Source organism: Oryctolagus cuniculus, chromosome 9 (genome assembly GCF_051225735.1).
Source record: "Oryctolagus cuniculus isolate XC-2025 breed Fujian yellow rabbit chromosome 9, ASM5122573v1, whole genome shotgun sequence".
NCBI classification, from domain to species: Eukaryota; Metazoa; Chordata; class Mammalia; order Lagomorpha; family Leporidae; genus Oryctolagus; species Oryctolagus cuniculus.
In genome coordinates, this window is record NC_142875.1 from 59,814,935 (window position 1) to 59,838,232 (window position 23,298).

The window sequence follows — 23,298 nt, forward strand, 5'->3', positions numbered from 1 at the left end:
TGAATAAAGGTGTATAATGGCTTCCCGTTGCATCTATATTCTTGCAAATAAAAGGATTTCATTTTATATTTTCACTGGTGCATAGCATTCGAAATAAGCCAGTCCCAAAAAGACAAATACCATATGTTCTCTCTGATCTGCAGTAACTAATAGAGTACATAAAAGGTAATCTATAGGAGTAAAATTGACACTTTGAGTTGCGATGCTTTTTAACAGCCCTTGTCTTGACAGTTGAGGAACAGTGGCTTTTTTTCTTCATACTATTTATTGAACTCTTTACTTTGTGTAGGGTTAATCTCATGGGTATAAAGCTAACTGAACGTAGATCTTTGTAAAAAAAAAATAAGAATGGGAATAGGATGGGAGGGAGGAAGAAAGGTGGGAGTGAGAAGGGTGGGAAGCACTACAGTGTTTCTGAATCTGTATATATGAAATACATGAAATTTGTATACCTTAAATAAAAATTTTAAAAATGAAGGTGTAGAACAGCCGGGTGTAATACAAATGACTTTGGTTTGTGTTTCTGCCAGAGCCTCAAGATCTATGATTTTAACCATGGCCAGATTACTTGAAATAAGGAAATGTACTTTGTAACATGCTGCTTTTTTTCAATACGTATTTTTAAAAAGTGATTGCAGTAAGGTTCATTGGGCCTGAAGGGAACATCAAGACATGAAGCACTTTGGCACTGGACCCTCCTGAGCTTAAATCTGACTTTAGTCCTTAATGGGTAAATCATTTAATTTCGCTAAACCTTCGTTTCCTCCTAAAAGTGGAGATAATGGTATCAAGCTTGCAAGATTATTTTGAAGACTAGAGTTAATGTGCATTAAGTGCCTAGCTAATGGATGACCTATAAATTACAGAAATTAATAGAGAACGAGTGATTTCAGTGTTTTCCAATCTGACCTTTTAATTTATTATATTTCACTGCACAAAACATTGCTCAATCAATGTTGTTTGTTTATGAGTTGCCGAAATGTCTCCCAGGCTCCCTCAACCTTCTCATGCATGAAGATCTATTAGCCAATGTGTCATATTAAATAACTTGCCCCAAAGACCATAAGCCTGCAGACAAAGGGAAAATCCTGAGCTGCCTCGTGTTCCACCCTGTCCTTAGTCACAAAAAGACATGTCATAAACAGAAAAGCATAAAATGCTTTCAGCTCCTTATGCAGAGGCAGCTTCCTGTCTTCTCTGTGTACTGACAGATCATGAATCAAGGCAAGGCAGTCAAAACCCTTTCCCACTGACCCGCCCAAAGCGGGCATTTCCCCAGGTCCCTGGATAAATGGTGATTTCCATGGCAGCCTAGGGACAGCTATAATAATTTTGCCTGAAATGCAAAAGCCCTCAGCTAAAGAGGTAACTTTGGACTTGAAGGCACTGCTGACCTACTGTATCTCTTCTCGGAACTGCACTGAGCACAGTATCAGCATGACCAGGATGAAAGAGAGCTGCAATGATTGCAAAGACCTGAATTCCTGAGCTGGCTTAGCCAGCCCAGAGGAGGGTGGCCATGGGCAAGTCCTTTTCCCCTTCATGAATCTCAGTTTTTCTGTCCCAAAATGGGAGGGCAAACCTGGTCCACCTGCCCTAAACACATTGCTTGAGAGAACAGAACTGGAAGCATTTGGAAAAACGCACACAAAAGCTGCTGTTATGGTTCATATTAGCACCTGCCACACCAAAGCAACGCCATAAATGCCAGCTGGCAGGTAAACTCCTTCCTTAGGCCTCAATCACTAATTATTTCAGGACCAGTTACTGATACTTTCAGAACTAAAAATTTTCCCACCTATTCTGCACTTCTTTGCCAGTCATTAGCAAAGCAGATGCCACCTGCACCTCTCTACCCTCATCCTCCACTGCCACCTTACAGGACAGGAGTTAAACGCCCCATATTCATAAACTTGGCAGGCTACATGCTCTCCCTGGAGCAACATGGGGTTTCAAACTGCCCTTCACACTCCTGGCAGCAAAGACAACATGCAAATCAGTAGCTTCCACTATTTCAAAGCAAATGACTCTAACTGAAAAGATCTTTACCTAGGATTTTCCTCTACTTGTTATGTTTTTATGCATAACTTCTTATCTGTACTTGATTATGCTGGAATAAGGCTATGAATATTAATGGTTGGAATTTATAATTTAATGCTGTGCCTTTTCTGCTGATTAATTCAAGGACATTTTATTTCTTAAGAAGCTAGGTTACTGGAGTAGTCAAACACATTTTCCTGGACACTCATTTAAACTTGGAATGTTTATCTACCAATTCAGGTTGAAAGCAAGGTCTCAGCCTCACCATAATTTTTGTCTGCAAGGATAACTATGTTGGATATTGAGGTGGCTAAGCTTAAATTTCTCAGGAGAACTTATTTTGAATCTCGCAATAAAGTCAGAGCTCCTTGTCAATTAATGGAGTTGCATTAAATAATATATAACGTGATTATAACGTAACGTGGGCTTCACCTGTACAGAAAATGGGAGCATTTCTAATTGATTTTTTAACTTGACTAAAAAGGTAGAAGGGGTCAAAACCAGAATGCTAAATTCCATTGCTTTCCAGTTAGCTCACAGAAAGGTAAACTTTTAAGATAACTTCCTCGGCCGGCGCCACGGCTCACTAGGCTAATCCTCTGCCTTGCTGAGCTGGCACACCGGGTTCTAGTCCCGGTCGGGGCGCCAGATTCTGTCCCGGTTGCCCCCTTCCAGGCCAGCTCTCTGCTGTGGCCAGGGAGTGCAGTGGAAGATGGCCCAAGTGCTTGGGCCCTGCACCCCATGGGAAACCAGGAGAAGTACCTGGCTCCTGGCTTCGGATCAGCGCGATGCGCCGGCCACAGCGCACCAGCCACGGCGGCCATTGGAGGGTGAACCAACGGCAAAGGAAGACCTTTCTCTCTGTCTCTCTCTCTCACTGTCCACTCTGCCTGTCAAAAATTAAAAAAAGAAAAAGAAAAAAAAAAGATAACTTCCTCCAGGTGGAGAGAAAGCAGGAGGCAGAGGGCTGGAGTCAGGGTGGGCTGACAGACTTATTAGTCTGGATTCAAATTCCCAGAGAAGCCTTCAATTTTGGTCTAAGGCTAAACAGGTCTAATAAAATGGTTTTGTGGAGACAGTAAAATGTAACTACCAAGAGAGAAAGAGAAAGAGAAGGGGAGAACAAATTATTAACAAAAGAAGAGAACAGAAGAGAGAGGAGGACGAAGATGAAAGAGGAGGAGGATGAAGATGAAAGAGAGATGATTTGGGCAAGTGCAGGAGCAGGAGGGAGAAAAGGAAAAGAAACAGAAGGAACCATCTAAAAATAAGAAAAAAAAAAGTCCAAAAAGGAAATGGAATTCGAAAGGTTTGTGGTGAGAATAAGGAACCAAAGGAATGAGGGATGAAATAGAAAGAGAGGAAGAGGTGGAAAGGAAAGAAAACAGAACAGAACTAAAGAGGATGGAGGAGAGGAAAGAAAAACAAAATCAAAGCTTGAGGAAAGAGCCAGCAGAAGACCCAAAGGAAATACAAATGGCAGGGCAGGGCTCGTAGGGAGAACTCAGGACCTGAGTGCCACACTGCAGTGAGCTGGTCCTCTGCGAAGGCAACCTTGACCCCATCTGCTCTCGTTTTCTGGGCTCTGAACAACTCCACAGGTGGGTGGTAAATTGACAGCTATAACTTCATAGGACACAAATGCACTGTCTGTGATACGTGATATGGTGAGGAACAGCTGCCTATAAAATGCTGAATTATAAAAAGTTTTGTTTTGTTGTTTGTTTATTCTTACCAACATACTAGTGGAAAAGAAAATGCTTACTTTAGAAAGCTCTTTCTCGAACTTCTCGGAAAGGATGTGAGCTGTGAATTCCAAGCGTTCCACTCTTTCCACGGGAAAGACCTTGTCTGGCAGGGACACGGAGCACTGGCAGGTGCCGCGGTCATCCACAGAGCCCGTGAAATTGGAAAACGACTGTAAATAATAATAAGGTGAGCATCAGTTATAAGCTGGAAAATGAACTCTTTGGCAACTGGAGTAGCAGAAATTGGCTTGTCAAAAGAGTGCTTAGAGGCGAGCAAGTGGAGTCCAACATGTAAATGAATAGAATCATAGAAACAAGCTCCCGTGGCTGTGTTTCCACAGGCAGTAACCACACACAGCATCCAACGACATCTCCGCCTGTTGGACGAACCCACTAGGTCTGCAGCCGTACCAGCAGGAAGGGTCTCCACTCTTGAGGAGCCTGAAAGGAAATCATTCCTGGAAATGAAAGGAAAGGGCAATAAAGAAGCGACGAGGAGCCTGGTGTGAACCTCAATCCCGCCACTCTCTGGATGTGAGGCCGTGATCCATCTCAGTTTTCTCATCTGTGAAGTAGAGAACCCACTTCAAGGGGTTCTCCTTGGGATTAACCAAGGAACACGAGCCAATTGCTGGCTCCTTCTGGTTGGTGGCCAGTAATTGTCATGTCTCTTTCCTTCATGACTCAATTCCTTTTCTTCACCTTCACCCCAACCCCAAACCAATTCTTCCCAAATGAAACAAGGAAACTATTAAGAATATAGGCTACAACAAAAATAGTGCAATCTCATAGGCTCCCTTCATTTGGGAAAACGTGTCATTATCCTTCAAAATGACAACAGCCGCCATTTGTCAAAAACTCAACAGCATATGAGTTTGTGGGGTTTGTGGAAATTTTAAAAAATAAAAGTGTTCTAGCTTGCCACTTGCAGAAAAGTCACTTTAAAATATTTGATGTTTCTTTAAGATATTCAGGCTCACACCTCAGTGCTGCTGCATATTTTTAAATGACAGGTTTGAAAGATCCTGTTTTTCTTTTGTCCCCTTTGAACTACCCCAAGGGGACCCTGGCACAATTAACATTTTTTTTATTACTACTATTGCCTTCCAGAGTAACTCTTGGCAGCCGACTGGCCATGCCTTTTAATGATCTCATCTGAAGGCTAACCCAAAGCTCACCTGTGGAGCATCAGCCTGAAGGGGCTCTTTATGAAACTACTAAGGAGAGAGCAATGATTTTCAGAGTTTTAAAGAGACTCGGGTCATGTCGCTTAAAGCTCAGATCAGCTGGTGGCAGCTGAGGGTGTATGCTTTGTATATTTAATGTCCACCAACCTCCCAGCAGCTGTAGAGGCTTGGCCTATATGCTTCCATAATGAAGAACTTTCCCATCAGTGACCTCTGAGCCAATTAAGGTTTCTAGGATTAAGTTGTTTCAAAAATTTCATCTAAAGGGCCATCGTGGTGGAGCAGCAAGTTAAGCTGCAACTTGGGATGTCAGCGTCCCATATAAGCGCCTATTCAACTCCCAGCGGCTCTGCTTCCAGTCCAGCTGCCTTCTAATGCACCTGAGAAAGCAGCAGAGGATGGCCCAAGTGGTTAGACCCCTGCTACCCATGTGGGAGACCCAGATGGAGCTCCTGGCTCTGGGTTTTGTCCTGTTCCCACCCCGGCCATTGCAGCCATTTGGGGAGTGAACCAGTGAATGGAAGATCTCTTTCTCTCTCTCCCTCCTTTTCTCTCCTTGGAACTCTGCATTTCAAATAAATAAAACTGAACCTTTAACAAAACAAAAAAATAAATAAAATTTGGTGTAAGCTTCTTTAAAATGAACAGAAGGAAAAATCTGTACAAGTGCACCTAAATATTTCTAGGCTAGGTAAGTTCTTGACATTGGCTTCAATTTTCTTTTTCTTTTTTAAAGATTTATTTTATTTATTTGAAAGACACAGTTACAGAGCAAGGTAGAGCCAGAGAGAGAGAGAAAGAGAGAGAGCAAGAGAGAAAGAGAGAGAGCAAGGTCTTCCATCTTCTGGTTCACTCCCCAGATGACCGCAATGACCAGAGCTGAGTTGATCCAAAGCCAGGAGCCAGGAGCTTCTTTCGGGTCTCCCATGTGGGTGCAGGGGCCCAAAGACTTGGGCCATCTTCTACTGCTTTCCCAGGCCATAGCAGAGAGCTAGATTGGAAGTCAAACAGCCAGCGCCCATATGGGATGCCGGTACTGCAGGCCACGGCTTTAACCCACTGTGCCACAGCGCCAGCCCCTCAATTTTCTTTTTTTTTTTTTTTTTTTTAATCTTTTATTTAATGAATATAACTTTCCAAAGTACGACTCATGTGTTACAATGGCTTCCCCCCCCATACCGTCCCTCCCACCCACAACCCTCCCCTTTCCCACTCCCTCTCCCCTTCCATTCACATCAAGATTCATTTTCGATTATCTTAATATACAGAAGATCAGCTTAGTATACCTTAAGTAAGTATTTCAACAGTTTGCTCCCACACAGAAACATAAAGTGAAAAATAATAGATGATTTTTTTTAAATGATGATGAAATCAGATCAGACCTATTGTCATGTTTAATCCCAGTGAGAGTCAAGTTGGGAATTGATAATTTCTTTCTTTTTTTTTTCTTTTTACAGAAGATCAGTTTAGTGTACATTAAGTAAAGATTTCAGTCGTTTGCACCCCCATAGAAACACAAAGTGAAATATACTGTTTGAGTACTCGTTATAGCATTAAGCCTCAGTGTACAGCACGTTAAGGACAGAGATCCTACATGAGGAGTAAGTGCACAGTGACTCCTGTTGTTGACTTTACCAATTGACACTCCTGTTTATGGCATCAGTAATCTCCCTATGCACCAGTTATGAGTTTCCAAGGCTATGGAAGCCCCTTGAGTTCTCCGACTCTTATCTTGTTTAGACAAGGTCATAGTCAAAGTGGAGGTTCTCTCCTCCCTTCAGAGAAAGGCACCTCCCTCTTTGAAGACCTGTTCTTTCCACTGGGATCTCACTCACAGAGATCTTTTTGCCAGAGTGTCTTGGCTTTCCATGCCTGAAATACTCTCATGGGCTTTTCAGCCAGATCCGAGTGCCTTTAGGGCTGATTCTGAGGCCAGAGTGCTATTTAGGACATCCGCCATTCTATGAGTCTGCTGAGTATCTCACTTCCCATGTTGGATCACTCTCCCCTTTATTTATTCTATCGGTTGGTGTTAGCAGATACTAGACTTGTTTATGTGCTCCCTTTGACTCTTAGTCCTTTCATTATGATCAATTGTGAACTGAAATTGATCACTTGGAGTAGTGAGATGGCATTGGCACATGCCACCTTGATGGGATTGAATTGGAATCCCCTGGTATGTTTCCAACTCTACCAATTGGGGCAAGTCAGCCCGAGCATGCCCCAAATTATACATCTCTTCCCTCTCTTATTCCCACTCTTATGTTTAACAGGGATCACATTTCAGTTAATTTTCAACACTTAAGAATAACTGTGTGATAATTACAGAATTAAACCAGTCATATTAAGTAGAACAGACAAAAAAAAAATACTATGAGGGATAATGTATTAAGTTGTCCATTAGCAGTCAGGGCTATGCTGATCAAGTCACCATTTCTCATAGTGTCCATTTCACTTCAGGAGGTTTCCTTTTTGGTGTTCAGTCAGTTGTCACCGATCAGGGAGAACATATGGTATTTGTCCCTTTGGGACTGGCTTACTTCACTCAGCATGATGTGTTCCAGATTCCTCCATTTTGTTGCAAATGACTGGATTTCGTTGTTTCTTACTGCGGTATAGTACTCTAAAGAATACATATCCCATAATTTCTTTATCCAGTCTACCGTTGATGGGCATTTAGGTTGGTTCCAGGTCTTGGCTATTGTGAATTGTGCTGCAATAAACATTAGGGTGCAGACCGCTTTTTTCTTTATCAATTTAAACTCCTTTGGGTAAATTCCAAGGAGTGGGATGGCTGGGTCGAACGGTAGGGTTATATTCAGGTTTCTGAGGAATCTCCAGACTGATTTCCATAGTGGCTTGACCAGTTTGCATTCCCACCAACAGTGGGTTAGTGTCCCTTTTTCCCCACATCCTCGCCAGCATCTGTTGTTGGTAGATTTCTGTATGTGAGCCATTCTAACCGGGGTGAGGTGAAACCTCATTGTGCTTTTGATTTGCATTTCCCTGATTGCTAGTGACCTTGAACATTTTTTCATGTGCCTGTTGGCCATTTGGATTTCCTCTTTTGAAAAATGTCTATTGAAGTCCTTGGCCCATCTCTTAAGTGGGTTGTTGGTTTTGTTTTTGTGGAGTTTCTTGATCTCTTTTTAGATTCTGGTTATTAACCCTTTATCTGTTGCATAGTGTGCAAATATTTTTTCCCATTCTGTCGGTTGTCTCTTCACTCTCCTGACTGTTTCTTTTGCAGTACAGAAACTTCTCAATTTGATGCAATCCCAATAGTTGATTTTGGCTTTGACTGTCTGTGCCTCCCGGGTCTTTTCCAGAAATTCTTTGCCTGTGCCAATATCTTGAAGGGTTTCTCCAATGTTCTCTAATAACTTAATGGTGTCAGGACGTAGATTTAGGTCTTTAATCCACGTTGAGTGGATTTTTGTGTAAGGTGTAAGGTAGGGGTCTTGCTTCATGCTTCTGCACGTGGAAATCCAGTTTTCCCAGCACCATTTATTGAATAGACTGTCCTTGCTCCAGGAATTAGTTTTAGATCCTTGATCAAATATAAGTTGGCTGTAGATGTTTGGGTTGATTTCTGGTGTTTCAATTCTGTTCCATTGGTCTATCCATCTGTTTCTGTACCAGTACCATGCTGTTTTGATTACAACTGCCCTGTAGTATGTCCTGAAGTCTGGTATTGTGATGCCTCCAGCTTTGTTTTTGTTGTACAAGATTGCTTTAGCTATTCGAGGTCTCTTGTGCCTCCATATGAATTTCAGCATCATTTTTTCTAGATCTGCGAAGAATGTCTTTGGTATCTTGATTGGGATTGCATTGAATCTATAAATTGCTTTTGGGAGAATGGACATTTTGATGATGTTGATTCTTCCAATCCATGAGCATGGAAGATTTTTCCATTTTTTGGTATCCTCTTCTATTTCTTTCTTTAAGGTTTTGTAGTTTTCATCGTAGAGATCTTTAACGTCCTTGGTTAAGTTTATTCCAAGGTATCTGATTGTTTTTGTAGCTATTGTGAATGGGATTGATCTTAGCAGCTCTTTCTCAGTCATGGCATTGCTTGTGTATACAAAGGCTGTTGATTTTTGTGCATTGATTTTATATCCTGCCACTTTGCCAAACTCCTCTATGAGTTCCAATAGTCTCTTAGTAGAGTTCTTTGGATCCTCTAAGTACAGAATCATATCGTCTGCAAAGAGGGATAGTTTGACTTCTTCCTTCTTGATTTGTATTCCTTTGATTTCTTTTTCTTGTCTGATGGCTCTGGCTAAAACTTCCAGAACTATGTTAAATAGCAGTGGTGAGAGTGGGCATCCCTGCCTGGTGCCAGATTTCAGTGGAAATGCTTCCAACTTTTCCCCATTCAATAGGATGCTGGCTGTGGGTTTTTTATAAATTGCTTTGATTATATTGAGGAATGTTCCTTCTATACCCAATTTGCTTAGAGTTTTCATCATGAAAGGGTGTTGAATTTTATCAAATGCTTTCTCTGCATCAATTGAGATAATCATATGGTTTTTCTTCTGCAGTCTGTTAATGTGGTGAATCACATTGATTGATTTGCGAATGTTGAACCATCCCTGCATACCAGGGATGAATCCCACTTGGTCTGGGTGGATGATTTTCCTGATGTGTTGTTGTATTCTATTGGCCAGAATTTTATTGAGGATTTTTGCGTCTATGTTCATCAGGGATATTGGTCTGTAATTTTCTTTCAGTGCTGCATCTTTCTCTGGCTTAGGGATTAAGGTGATGCTGGCTTCATAGAAAGAATTTGGGAGGATTCCCTCTTTTTCGATTGTTCTGAATAGTTTGAGAAGAAATGGGATTAGTTCTTCTTTAAATGTCTGGTAGAATTCAGCAGTGAATCCATCTGGTCCTGGGCTTTTCTTTGTTGGGAGGGCCTTTATTACTGTTTCAATTTCTGTTTCAGTTATGGGTCTATTTAGGTTTTCGATGTCTTCATGGTTCAATTTTGGTAGATTGCATGTGTCCAGGAATCTATCCATTTCTGATAGGTTTTCCTGTTTGCTGGCATACAGGTCCTTGTAGTAATTTCTGATGATTCTTTTTATTTCTGTGGTGTCTGTTGTTACGTTTCCTTTTTCATCTCTGATTTTATTGATTTGGGTCTTTTCTCTTCTTTTTTTAGTTAGTTGGGCCAATGGGGTGTCAATTTTGTTTATTTTTTCAAAAAACCAGCTTCTCGCTTGGCTGATTTTTTGTAATGTTTTTTTGGATTCAATCCTGTTAATTTCTTCTCTGATTTTAATTATTTCTCTTCTCCTACTAGATTTGGGTTTGGTTTGCTGCAGTTTTTCTAGGTCCTTGAGGTGCGCTGAAAGCTCATTTATTTGGTACCTTTCCAATTTCTTGGTATAGGCACCTATTGCTAGAAATTTGCCTCTCAATACTGCTTTTGCTGTATCCCATAAGTTTTGATATGTTGTGTTGTTGTCTTCATTTACTTCCAGAAAGTTTTTGATTTCTCTTTTGATTTCTTGAATGACCCAGTGTTCATTCAGGAGCATGTTGTTCAGTCTCCATGTGTTTGCATACTTTCTGGGGTTTCCTGAGTTGCTAATTTCCAACTTCATCCCGCTGTGGTCTGAGAAGCTGCATGGTATGATTCTAATTCTTTTAAATTTGCTGAGACTTGCTTTATGGCCTAGTATGTGGTCAATCCTAGAGAAGGTTCCATGCGCTGCTGAGAAGAATGTGAAGTCTGTAGATGTAGGGTTGAAAGTTCTGTAGATATCTGTTAGATCCATTTGGGCAATAGTGTCAATTAAATCTGCTGTTTCCTTGTTGATCTTCTGTCCGGATGATCTGTCTATTTCTGAGAGTGGAGTATTGAAGTCCCCCAGTACTATTGTATTGGAATCTAAATCTCCCTTTAAGTCCCTTAACATATCTTTTAAATAGACCGGTGCCCTGTAATTAGGTGCATATACATTTATAATAGTTACATCTTCCTGTTGAATTGAACCCTTAATCATTATATAGTGTCCCTCTTTGTCTCTCTTAACAGTTTTTGTATTAAAGTTTATTTTGTCTGATATTAATATGGCTACACCTGCTTTTTTTTGGTTTCTGTTGGCATGGAATATCTTTTTCCAACCTTTCACTTTCAGTCTGCATGCCTCTTTGTTAGAGAGATGTGTTTCTTGTAGGCAACAAATAGTTGGGTTGTGTTCTGTGAGCCAGTCAGCTAAACGGTGTCTTTTAACTGAAGAATTCAGACCATTAATGTTCAATGTGACTATTGATACGTAGTGACTTTGCCCTGCCATTTTCCCGGAAATATTTTCTAGTATATGCTTTGAGCTTCCCATGCTCTTTTACTGGTAGGTGTTCTTCCTTTCCCTTCTTTCATATTGATGGCCGTGTTTCTGTGTTTCTGAGTGTAGCACATCTTTAAGTATCTTTTGCAGGGCCGGACGAGTGGCCACAAAGTCTTTCAATTTCTGTTTGCTATGAAAGGTCTTTATTTCACCTTCATTCACAAATGAGAGCTTGGCAGGATATAATATTCTGGGCTGGCAATTTTTCTCTCTTAGCACCTGTGCTATGTCTCGCCATTCCCTCCTAGCTTGTAGGGTTTCTGATGAGAAGTCAGCTGTGAGTCTGATTGGAGATCCTCTGAGAGTAATCTGACGTTTCTCTCTTGCACATTTTAGGATCTTTTCTTTATGTTTCACTGTGGTAAGTTTAATTACCACGTGTCGTGGTGAGGATCTCTTTTGGTCATGTTTATTGGGGGTTCTATGAGCTTCCTGTACTAGGATATCTCTGTCCTTCTCCAAACCTGGAAAGTTCTCTGCTAGTATCTCACTAAAAAGGCCTTCCAATCCTTTCTCTCTCTCCATGCCTTCAGGAACTCCTAGAACTCGAATGTTGGTTTTTTTAATAGTATCCTGTAGATTCCCAACAATATTTTTTAGGTTTCTAATTTCCTCTTCTTTTCTTTGGTTTGACTGTATGTTTTCCTGTGCTCTATCTTCTAAGTCCGATATTCTCTCTTCTGCTTCACCCATTCTGTTTTTAAGGCTTTCTAATGTGTTTGTCATTTGATCTATTGAGCTCTTCATTTCATTTTGATTTCTCTTCACTATAACACTTTCCTGTTCTACTAGTTTCTGAGTTTCATTTTGACTCTTCCTTAAAATTTCGTTTTCACGAGAGAGATTTTCAATCTTGTCCATTAAGGATTTCTGTAGTTCAAGGATTTGCTTTTGAAAACTTCTAAATGTTCTTATCATAAATTTTTTGAAATCCGTATCTTGCATTTCTTCTATCTCATCATCTTCATACTCTTGGCTTGGGGTGTTTTGCTTATTTGGAGGCATCATAGTGTCATCGTTGATCTTGCTCCCTCTATTTCTGTGTTTGTTACTCGGCATAGTTAATTCTTCTTGCGTCACTGTGCGTTTTTTTTTCTTCTTCTTTTTTTTTTTTTTTTTTATACTGTGTCCGTGTTAAGTGGACTGCCTGCTGTTGGAGGAGCCTTGGAGGCTTGAGATGGGTGCGGCCTGAGAGCTCTGCCTGGTTCTTCCAGGTTAAGGGTGTGCAAAGGTGACACCCTCAGGTTATGCGTGGTAAATCTCTCTCTTTTTATTTATTTATTTATTTTATTTATTCAGGGGGTAAGTAACACCGCAGGGCAGGGCTGTGCAGAATTGATGGTATTTAGCTTCCAGTCTTTGGCTCCTCTGGACTCCCACTGGGTTGCCTAGGCTACTGAATTGTAGTGACTCAGTTCCTTAGCTCTCCCCCATTGATATGTAAATCCAGAGAGCAGGCCTGCTCTTTGTCTCTTGGGAATTCTTCTAGCCTCACAGCCTTGTAACCTTTGCAAGGTTAGGGGGAAGAGAAACCCCGAAGCTTTTTTTTCCTTCTTTCCGGTAGTGAGTTTGCTGCACTTTCTGGCCCCCCTCTAGATTCTGACCCCCGTTTCCCCACCAATGTCTCGGGTTATTGAGCTCACCTCCCCTTCCAGCGCCGATGTGTGGACTCGGAGCCCTGAGCGTCCCAAGTCTCCCCGCTGTTGTCTGTGTGGCATGCACTCCCCTTGGAGCACTGGGGCTTCTGCGGCTCAGTCCCGCGATTTGGCTTCCGCGCGGTGGGCGACCTTGTTCTCCCAGTATGTCCTCCGATTCACGATTCCCGTGCAATTTTTTCCTGGTTCTTTTTTCTGCGGCTACCGTAACTCCCCTTTTATTAAACTAAATTTTCCCGGACTATCGGTGCGCCCCCTCACTATTCCGCCATCTTGGCTCCGCCCCTCTCCCCTCAATTTTCTTTTTCAATCACATCCCCATACCTGCAGGAATTGGGGAGCTGTACAGAGGGACAAGCAGGCATATGCTAAAAAGCTAGGGTGGGGTATGAAGAGGTAAAGGGATTTTGCCAGGGATGAACAAGGACAGGGTAAGAAACACCACAAGCCTGGCAGAAAGGCTGGCTTCTTCTGGGACCATCTCCATCTACCACTCTCTCTAAAGTTAGACTCCAGCTCAAGGTGGGCATCATGGCACAGCTGCTTGAGCCATTGCCTGGGACACCTGCATCCCCTAGCAGAAGGCCAATTTGAGTCCCGGCTTCTCCATTTCTGATTCAACTTCCTGCTGATGCACCTAGAAAGACAGGGATGATGGTCCCTGCTTTCCACATGGGGGACCTAGATGAAGTTCTAGGCTCATGGCTTTGACCTGGTCCAGCTTGGCCATTGCAGCGATTTGGGGAGTAAACCAGAAGATGGAAGCATTCTTTCTCTCTCTCCCTAGTTCTCTGTCTCTCTCTATATATGTTTCTCCTCTCTGTCACTCTGCCTTTCAAATAAAAAATATTTTTAAAAAGTAAAAAGAAAGGTTCCAGCTCAAGCATGCAGAAGCTTTCATAGAAAGGACCAACCTACAATGGGCTTTTGAAGAAATGGCTTATTATAAAAGCTGTCTAGCAAAAAATAAAAATCTTGTATTGCATTTTGACAAGGAGAGGTTAATTAGCTGCACAAGACATTCTTAGAGTTCTCTGAAAAGCTCTGTCAACTCAAGAAACCATGGATATCATAAGCAGTCTCTAGACAATCAACTAAGAATGAATAGCTAACAACTTTTAGTCCTGAAGTTCACCTGAAAGACAGGCAAATAATTATGAGCCCTGCTGACAGCCATTCTCCCAGCTCCTATTGAACATCTATGTCCTGACACTGTGGATGCCCCGGCTTCCATCCTGCTTATCATCAGCCCGGTGTGCTCAACTGACATCAAAATGGTCCATAAGTTTGATCAGTGTCTCCCATTAGAGATATTTCTGCTCCTTGCATTCAAAGACAATGAAGCAAATGGTGATGAGTCTCTCTCTGTGGTGAATGTTTAAACTATAAGTGAGAGTAACCTGGGGAATGGGAGACAAAGCCAACTGCTCGTCTCCTTGGTCTTTGGAAGGACATGTGATTGCTGAGGGCAAACAGGACCCTGTGAACCTCATAGGACCCCCTACGCTGATGGGCTCTCACTCTGCGCATGTTCAAAGAATGTTTGCTGATGTCTACTACACAGCAGGTTCTGGCTTTATGGAGATGATTGAGACCCAGTTTCTGTCCGGAAATCAGGCCATTGTCATTGCCTAGTAGCCTGATGACAAAAGCACCTGGCTCATTATGCCAGTTACCAAGGGAGAGGAGCATGGAGACTTTCCTTATCTGTGACACGAGGACCTGTGATGGTCCCTTCTTTAGAGGATGGCATCTGAAGTGTGTGCAGTGCTCCAAGCACTACAGCAGAAGGTGCTACTCACATCTCTGATTTATGGATGCAATTGGCTCTAATTAGCAGCCCAGTCTAAGTGCCCGCAAAGATTCAAGGCATAAAATAATGGTACTCAACATTTTCAAAGTACAGAAAATGATACGTTTGGAACTTGCTCAATGACAGTTATAAAAGGGTTTTCCACTGCTTTCCAAAGAGCTCATCAAAATGACAGCCAGCCCCAGAAAATTAGGCTTCGAGTGGAATTGATACCTAGTCCGCTGTAAAAGACATTGGAGTTGTAATACTGACCCACCAGAGGGAGATTAGTAAACTGGTAAGGAAATAAAAACCTCTAAGTACAACTTAACCACCTTTTCTTATCTACTTTTAAATATCTGTCTCCTTCCTAGACAATAGGCATTTTGAATTTCTCTGGTTCTTGATCCATATTTTGTTTGCTGATAATCTTACCTAACTTTTGGCTTCTGATCAGTGATGAACTTTCATAATAAATTATTATTGTTAAAATCATTCCAAAAAGAAACCATGCAAACCAATTCTAATCATCCCATCATTTAATATCATGGAAGAAAATTGTGCATCTGATTTCTGGTTACAAAGAATCCTTGTGCATATTCATGATTCCTAAAGCTTTCTCTTCTTAAAAATATGCAAGTTTCATCTCTCTTCTCTGGAAATATAGACAACTGTATATTGAGAGATGGTAAAGAGAGTGAATAGACCAATTTTGACCCATGTAACTTGCTAGCGTCATGACTTCCAGCTAACAATTTCACCTTGCTAAGCCTTAGCTTGGACATCCGCAAATGGAACCAATAATCTTGCCTACCTCCTATGGCTAAATAACATAATACATATTATAGACTTAGCCTCAGGCCAGTGCCGCAGCTCAATAGGCTAATCCTCTGCCTTGCGGCGCCAGCACACCGGGTTCTAGTCCCGGTCGGGGTGCCGGAGTCTGTCTCGGTTGCCCCCTTCCAGGCCAGCTCTCTGCTGTGGCCAGGGAGTGCAGTGGAGGATGGCCCAAGTGCTTGGGCCCTGCACCCCATGGGAGACCAGGAGAAGTACCTGGCTCCTGCCATCGGATCAGTGTGGTGTGCAGGCCATAGCGCGCCAGCCGCGGCGGCCATTGGAGGGTGAACCAATGGCAAAGGAAGACGTTTCTCTCTCTCTCTCTCACTGTCCACTCTGCCTGTCCAAAAAAAAAAAAAAAAAAAAAAAGACTTAGCTTCATCTTGGCATGGATTAGGCACACAGTGAACATCATTGTTGCTATGTCCCTAGCCAAACCATGTGTTAATTTCCCATGTTGTTGTTGTTATCTATTACTTCTGACAGCGAAAATGAAAACAATCAAAAGACTTTTCCTTTCCTTCTCTCATTCACCCTTCCATCCAGACTCGCACCTGTTAGCAGCTAGCTGACTTAAGAGTAAAGATCGAGTGCAGGGCCAGTGCTGTGGCATAGTGGGTAAAGCCACTGCCTGCAGTGCTGTCATTCCATATGGGCACCAGTTCAAGTCCCAGCTGCTCCACTTCCAATCCAGCTCTCTGCTATGGCCTGGGAAAGCAATGGAGGATGGCCCAAGTCCTTAGGCCCCTGCACCTGCGTGGGAGACCCAGGGGGAAGCTCCTGACTCCTGGCTTCAGATTGGTGCAGCTCCAGCTGTTGCAGCCAATTGGAGAGTGAACCAATGGATGGAAGACCTCTCTCTCCCTCTCTCTCTCTCCCTCCGTCTGCCTCTCCTTCTCTCTCTGTGTAACTCTAACTTTCAAATAAATAAATAAATCTTTTTTTTTTTTTAAAAAAGATCAAGTGCAGAGGAGGAACTCAGGAGGAGTTAGGGCTCCTGTACCCTCTTAGAAGTTGGGCAGCTTCGAGCTCCTGTGGAAAGCCCCAGAAGTAAAGTGAGTCTCTGTTTCTGGCAACTTTAAAGAGATCCAGAGATAACCTGTCCCCTGAGGAGCTGAGCTCACTGTGCTTCCCAAGAGGTAGCCTGGCCCAACCAATACCTGTGTAGTGTGCAGTTTTTTTGTTTTGTCTGCTTGTTGCTGCTCTTGTTTGAAGCTAAAAATGACCCCCAAAGATTCCTTGTAAAGAACATTGAAAATACTTCATACTCCTCAGAAAGTGTCCCTATGGAATGGTACTTTTCTAAGACCAGTAACCCCTCCCCCTGACTTCTGTCATTCATCTCCTTTGCAAGTCAGGCACAAAGGAACTGCCAGCACTACAACAGGAGCAGTCTGGCCCTCACTCCCTCAGGGCCAGGATTCACAGTCTGCAGGGTCCCTCCTGGGCAGCAAATAAATGGGACAAGCTTTCCTGGAGCTGTAGTGTCCCCTCCCTAACAGTTCTCTTCTGGATCTGCATGCTAGAAACCAGTATGAGAGCTTTTTAACGATAATTGATTTGGGGGACAGCATGTAGCAGTTAAATCATTGCTTAGGATGCCCGCATCTCCTATCAGAGTCCTTGGGTTAGTCCTGCCTCCACTTCCAATCCCGCTTCCTGCTAGTGTGCACCTGGAGAGGCAGCAGGTATTCTTAACTCCAGTAGTTAGGTCTTTGCCATTATGTGGGAGACCTGGCTTTTGTTCCAGGCTCCTGACTTCAGCCTGGTCCAGCCCTGGCTGTTGTGAACATTTAGAGAGGGACCAGTGGATGGAAGATTTTTCTCTCATTCTCTTGCTCTCTCCCTCCTACTCCCCCCCCCCATCTCTCTGTTTTCAAATAAATAAAATAAAGAGAAATTGCTTTTCAAAAACCAATGGCAGAAACTCATACCATGGCTAATTCAGTGAAGTAGAATTGTTTAAAAACATCTACATGGAATAGAACCCAGGTATGTGTAATTTTAGAGCCCCCGGCTGCCTGTTCTAATGTGCAGCCCAGTTTCACAGCCTCTTCAAACCACAGATTCCTTCCCACAAGTCCTCAGCTGGAGAACAGAGATGTTGTCTCTCTTGCTAATGATTTAATTATTTCACCCAGGTTTTAATTCATGTCCTGGGTGCCTATAGTGAACAAAAGGAGTCATAAATCTTTTAGAGTGCCCAGGACTAGCCATCTGTGAAATTATATTCAGGTCCCCCAAAAGAGAGGAAAGGAATGAATGCAGCTCACGTGGGCTCTGAGGCCCCTCACCTGGGACACAGGACCGCCTTCTGCCCAAGAGGCTGTCAAGGGAGCTGTCCAAGGAGTCAGAGCTGGATCTGTAGTCACCGGTAAGTTTGGAGTTGAGGCCAAAGTCTGGGGTGGAGTAGAGGACAGTTGTCTCAAATTCCCCAAGCTCCCTGCAGCTGGACCGAGGAGGAACAGAAGGGCTAGCGGAAAGGTGAGGCCCAACCTCATCTTGTCCTCTTGGCTGGAGCTGCTGGCTTCTACACAGAGCCCGCGGCCTTTTTATAGTGCCCTGTGGGGATTTTCCCCAGCCCCTCTATGGGGAAAGAGGAAGCAGCCAGGGAGCACACGACGCACCCCAGGAATACCGGGAACCTGACGGTTGTCCACAACCTGTCGCTGAGCCGCCCTCTGTGGGCTGCCCTTGGATCCAGATATCTCCTGCCAAATATTAACTCCCTGGTGCTTTTTTTGCAAGCCAAATATCTGGTTTCTAACGCGGTACTTCCTTGAGAGAGATTGGATCAAAGGCGTCTTTGTGGATGAGACACAGCTCAGAGGCCAAAAGGAGGAAAAACAGCCCTCAGTCACCCATCTGGTAGCTGCATCGCTTTGTTCAACCCCTGTCTGCAGAATGTCACTTCCTGAGAAAGCTAAGGAACTCACTTTGGAGACTGACTCTCCCCTGGGGAAGCTTCTCTCTGCAGCTCCTCCTGCCTGTCTCTTGCAGAGTCTGCATCTATACAAAGTTCTCCAAATGACCTCCTCTGAAGGGGAGATCCCTGGAAAGCCAGACAGGGCTCTGCACTATGATGCACTGCCCACTGTCTGCTGGATGGAGGGTAGAGAGGGAACTCAAACCACCTTGAGGTCCCTAGAAGGCCCAGTGCCCACTCTCCCGGGCCAGGGTTCTGCTCCATATCCAGTCTAGGAAGACCCAGGGGAGCAACTTCCCTTTCCATCTGACTCAAGCTAACCTCCATTGCCTCTGAACTCCTGGGAGCTGGCCAGGCATTCCAGACCCAATGCACGTTCTCCATGAAACTGAGAACAGGCTATGCTCTCTCACCCAGCGGCCCCGACCCAAGCTTCAGCTCTGTTTGCCTTTCTCCTGTGTATTACACACCTTCATGACCTCTGCTTCCCTCTCTGCAGGTTGGAAAAGGTGTGTTGGTCTACAAAGTAAACCCAGCTCTGTCACGCATGGTTGGTGGCCTCAGACATGACACTTAGCCCCTGTAGGGTTGTAACAATTCTTAAATTGTTAGAATTAAGTGAAATATTAGTTGATGATAAGCTTTGTAGTACTATACAAATGTCAGATTTTTTGGTGCTGTGTTTAGTTTCTTAAGGCTGGATCGATATGTAAGGTTGTTAGGTTCAACACACAAAAAGAAGGTCCATGCCCCTACCACCCTAGAAGCCCTTGGGAAGACCTGGTTTGAAAGGTTTTCACAGCTTAACCTCATGGGCTCCACAAGCTCAGAATAAAGATGATGTTACTATGAAAGGAAGTGTCTTAAACTCTTGATGTACTATGCACATATGCTCAGTCGGGGGAGGCAGACAGGAAAGCTATATGGAAGAAAAGAGAGTGAAAGCAGAAGAGATGGGGGTAAGGGGGGTATGAAGGTAAGTCTGCCTCTTTTTTGGGGGGGCTTCCAAAATCCCCTGGTGTTACAACCTGGATTCAGAGGGCTGCATGCATACCCCACCCAGACCAGTCTCCCCATTCTAGGGTCCATACCACCCCAGACCTCCAGACTGACATTGCTGCTTCTACCCATCCTCCACATTGAAGTGCACCTGCTGAGCCACCTAAGGGTGTCTTCTCAGGCCAGCCTTACACCCATTTCATGTGGATGTGGTTAGAGACAGAGGACACCCAGGAATGACAGAAGTATTTCCCCAGAATCTTTCTGGAAACAACTGTGTCCATCTACAAGTATCCATCTGCTCCAAAGGAAATTTGTGGTGAAGATTAAGATCAGCAACAAGCGAATCACAACCAGTTGATAGGAGTAAGAAATGTATTTTTGAAGTCCTCAGCTCTCATATTCTTCCCTATATAGGTTGCCAGATTTAGCAAATAAAAATACAGGCGCCCAGTTTCAATTTGAACTTTTACTAAGTAACAAATAATGTTTAGGATAAGTATGTTCCATGCAATCATTGGGATGTACTTATTCTAAAATACATTCATGCAGTCTATCTAACATTCAAGTTGAACTGGATATCCTGTATTTTATTTAGGAGTCCTACTATTAAAGCAGAATATGGGCTAAGAAGTTCATTGCTCTCTATGGAAAACAATTCATCTTTGGCTTCTTTGACCAAATATTCTAGCCTCTTGGATGTCCAGTCCAAGATAGGGAAGACATAAGCATACGTTGCCAGCGCCGCAGCTCACTAGGTTAATCCTTTGCCTGCGGCGCCAGCACACCAGGTCCCAGTCAGAGTGCTGGATTTTGTCCTGGTTGCTCCTCTTCCAGTCCAGCTCTCTACTGTGGCCCAGGAGTGCAGTGGAGGATGGCCCAAGTGCTTGGGCCCTGTACCCGCATGGGAGACCAGGAGGAAGCACCTGGCTCCTGGCTTCAGATCAGCGTGGTGCACCGGCCACAGTGCACCAGCCACAGCGGCCATTGGAGGGTGAACTAACGGAAAAGGAAGACCTTTCTCTCTGTCTCTCTCTCTCTCTCACTGTCCATTCTGCCTGTCAAAAAAAAAAAAAAGACATAAGCATATGTGAGAATGAAAATAAGTACATGCCAATTCTATTATTCTGAGATAAAATGCTATGAATACGGATGTAGAGAAGAGAGCATAGCTCTTCCTCACATCATAGTTCCCCTCTTCCTCCTGATTCCCACCAAAGCAAAGGGCAAGATCTGTTCCCATTTGCTAGTAGCCTCTTCCTGGAGCCATAATGAACCTGCCTCATCCCTTTTTTTCCTAGGAGCACATTGATGTACTTGTTGGGGATGGGAGACTCATTAACAATGGTAGCCCATATACGTGACGCCTTAAGGGCTTCTATAGCTTGTCCTTTAGGAGGAGGGGCATGGCTATGAAAATGAGACAGCACTTCTCCCAAACATCAGTGTGTCTTATCCAGAAGGAATCACCACCTCTCTGAGCCTGTAAGCTGCTCAGTTCTCATATGCTTCGATAGCTTTCAAAATAAAACTTTCATCTACTTAGCAGCTTCAAATGCACAAAAGCATGGGTGATGCTTCAGTAATGAGATTATTAATAAAAATAGTTTGATCAGTTCCTTTGCAAATACCTTTGTCTTAAGAAACAACAAACTTCCTGGTTATCTGACAGTCTCAAAGACAGGAGAAACTTATTAGTGCTGCAAAGCAAACAGTGTTTTATTTATAAAAATGTATTCCAACCACAGGCTCCCTTCAGCCTAAGGGGGTCACTGAAATTCACCTGCATAATACAGCATTCCTCACTGACAGCCTGAAAGAATGTGTGTGTTTATGCGCTTCATTAGGGGAACTCCACAAAGCTGAGCTTCTGTGACAGTTGAAACACACCGGGAAGACATCCAAACAGGTAGAGTCTTAATGTCATCTTCTTGTCATTAAAAACCGCCATCATTCTATCATGCTTTCAGAAGAGAGCATGTACAGGGTATTTGAGGTTGTGTTTAGTTTACAGATCAATGAAGGCTGTGTTGGGCTGACCATTTTCATGTCAGTTGACTATGTCCCCTGTAACCTTCAGGTCTTTATTAGCAGTACCTATCATCACGTGTAAAATGAAAACCAACTGATGCCATTCATTCACCCTAGGAACTGGCCCCTCAGTTAGCAAAGTGAATTAGAGCCTACTCAATGCAAAGTCACAGGCCCTATGATGAGTTATACAGAAAGAATAAAGCATAATTTTTGCTAAAGAAGTGTCTAGTCATTTAGGGGAGACAGGCCACCTCTGGGAATATACTAGGAACAAATACAACAAATTGAATGCAAAACCAATGATGTTAATATTCAGGGAATGATTGTACAGACTATGAAGACCCAACCCAGGTGAGTCTACATGAAGAATTCACCAGGTGATGAGCTTCCTGATGATGGGGGCTGTGGTTTCCAATCTCCAGCACCTAGATAAGTGCTTGGCACTTGGTGCCCAAAAAACATTTGCACATTGAGGAATATGTTTAAAAAAATAAATAAATGCATGACCAAATAGGTTGATTTAATAAGAATTGTAAAGGACATTCTTAGGTAACTATTAGAAATAGTACTAAAGTTAAACCAGAGAAGGGAGTGAGTGCCAAGCAAGAGATGTTACATGAGTAAAAGAATTCAGGAGGTGAATTCTCTCCAGGGTCATGAGTATGCCGATGGCCTGGCAAGCACATGTAGCCAATGCCAGCGAGGAATCCTCAGATCAGAGTTCCTCAAGTTGTTCCTCAGCTTGACTCAAACCATCACATCAATATGTTAACCCCTCTAAGCATTTCCTATATCAGGAACTGCCTAGATTTAGCTTTCCAATCATGGTTTAGATGATCCAGATCCAAATTACAGAACCTTCAACCAACCACTTAAGGTTCCAGTCTGTTGCAAATTTGTCTTTGTTAAAAAAAAACAAAAAAACAAAAAACAGAACAAAACTAATTAAAAGGGCAACTAGTGGAAATCAGCAAAAACATCTGTGCAAACCCTAAAAGGCAACAAGAACAGCGAAGTGTTAAAAGATAGCATATACATATACTAACCTTTTAGGAAAAAGAGAAACCTTACAACCTCTACAGAGGAACTTTGGACGAATGAGCCAGAAGAGAAGAGTGCTCAGAAGTTATGTTCCGCAGTTAAGAAACACCTATCACCATCACTGTGGACAGGTGGACTTGAGAGACACCAATCCTCAACTCCTGAAGACAGTCTACTCAGAGACACAGAGTCAAAGCCTGCTCCCTAAAAGCCTCTGCCGTTTGCCTGACTACTGCACTACCTTCACTTCATCCCAAACCCAAGTTTTCTACTCCTCTTTGGATGCCGTGAATTCCCAATCATTCCTCAAAGGCCAGGGAGCTGGCTTCTCCAACCAGAGAAAAAGTGCTTCCTTTGGTTATTTATCTGTCACATTTCAGAAACCCCTGCCAGCCTCACATCTAAACCACTTGAGTTATAATATCTAGGTTCTCAAGTGATCAATTTCAGTTCACAATTGATCATAATGAAAGGACTAAGAGTCAAAGGGAGCACATAAACAAGTCTAGTACCTGCTAATACTAACCAATAGAATAAATAAAGGGAAGAGTGATCCAACATGGGAAGCGAGATACTCAGCAGACTCATAGAATGGCAGATGTCCTAAACAGCACTCTGGCCTCAGAATCAGCCCTAAAGGCATTCGGATCTGGCTGAAAAGCCCATGAGAGTATTTCAGG

At 43.1% G+C, this 23,298-nt stretch overlaps 1 protein-coding gene across 4 annotated transcripts in view; it reads right to left on the bottom strand.

Annotated features, from left to right (window-relative positions):
• OLFM4 (olfactomedin 4) overlaps positions 1 to 23,298 on the bottom strand; it is a 53,581-nt gene that overhangs the window by 14,443 nt on the left and 15,840 nt on the right. For 3 of the 4 annotated variants that reach the window (XM_089303633.1, XM_089303634.1, XM_089303632.1), the window contains exon 2: positions 3,806 to 3,958. Coding sequence is in view for 1 of the 4 variants with exons in the window: in XM_070048735.2 (XP_069904836.2) it covers positions 3,806 to 3,958; positions 17,913 to 18,119 (360 nt within the window). In the remaining 3 variants the exon portion in view is untranslated. Of the gene's footprint in view, positions 1 to 3,805; positions 3,959 to 17,912; positions 18,243 to 23,298 lie in introns of those variants that run through there. The other variant, XM_070048735.2, reaches the window with a different exon arrangement.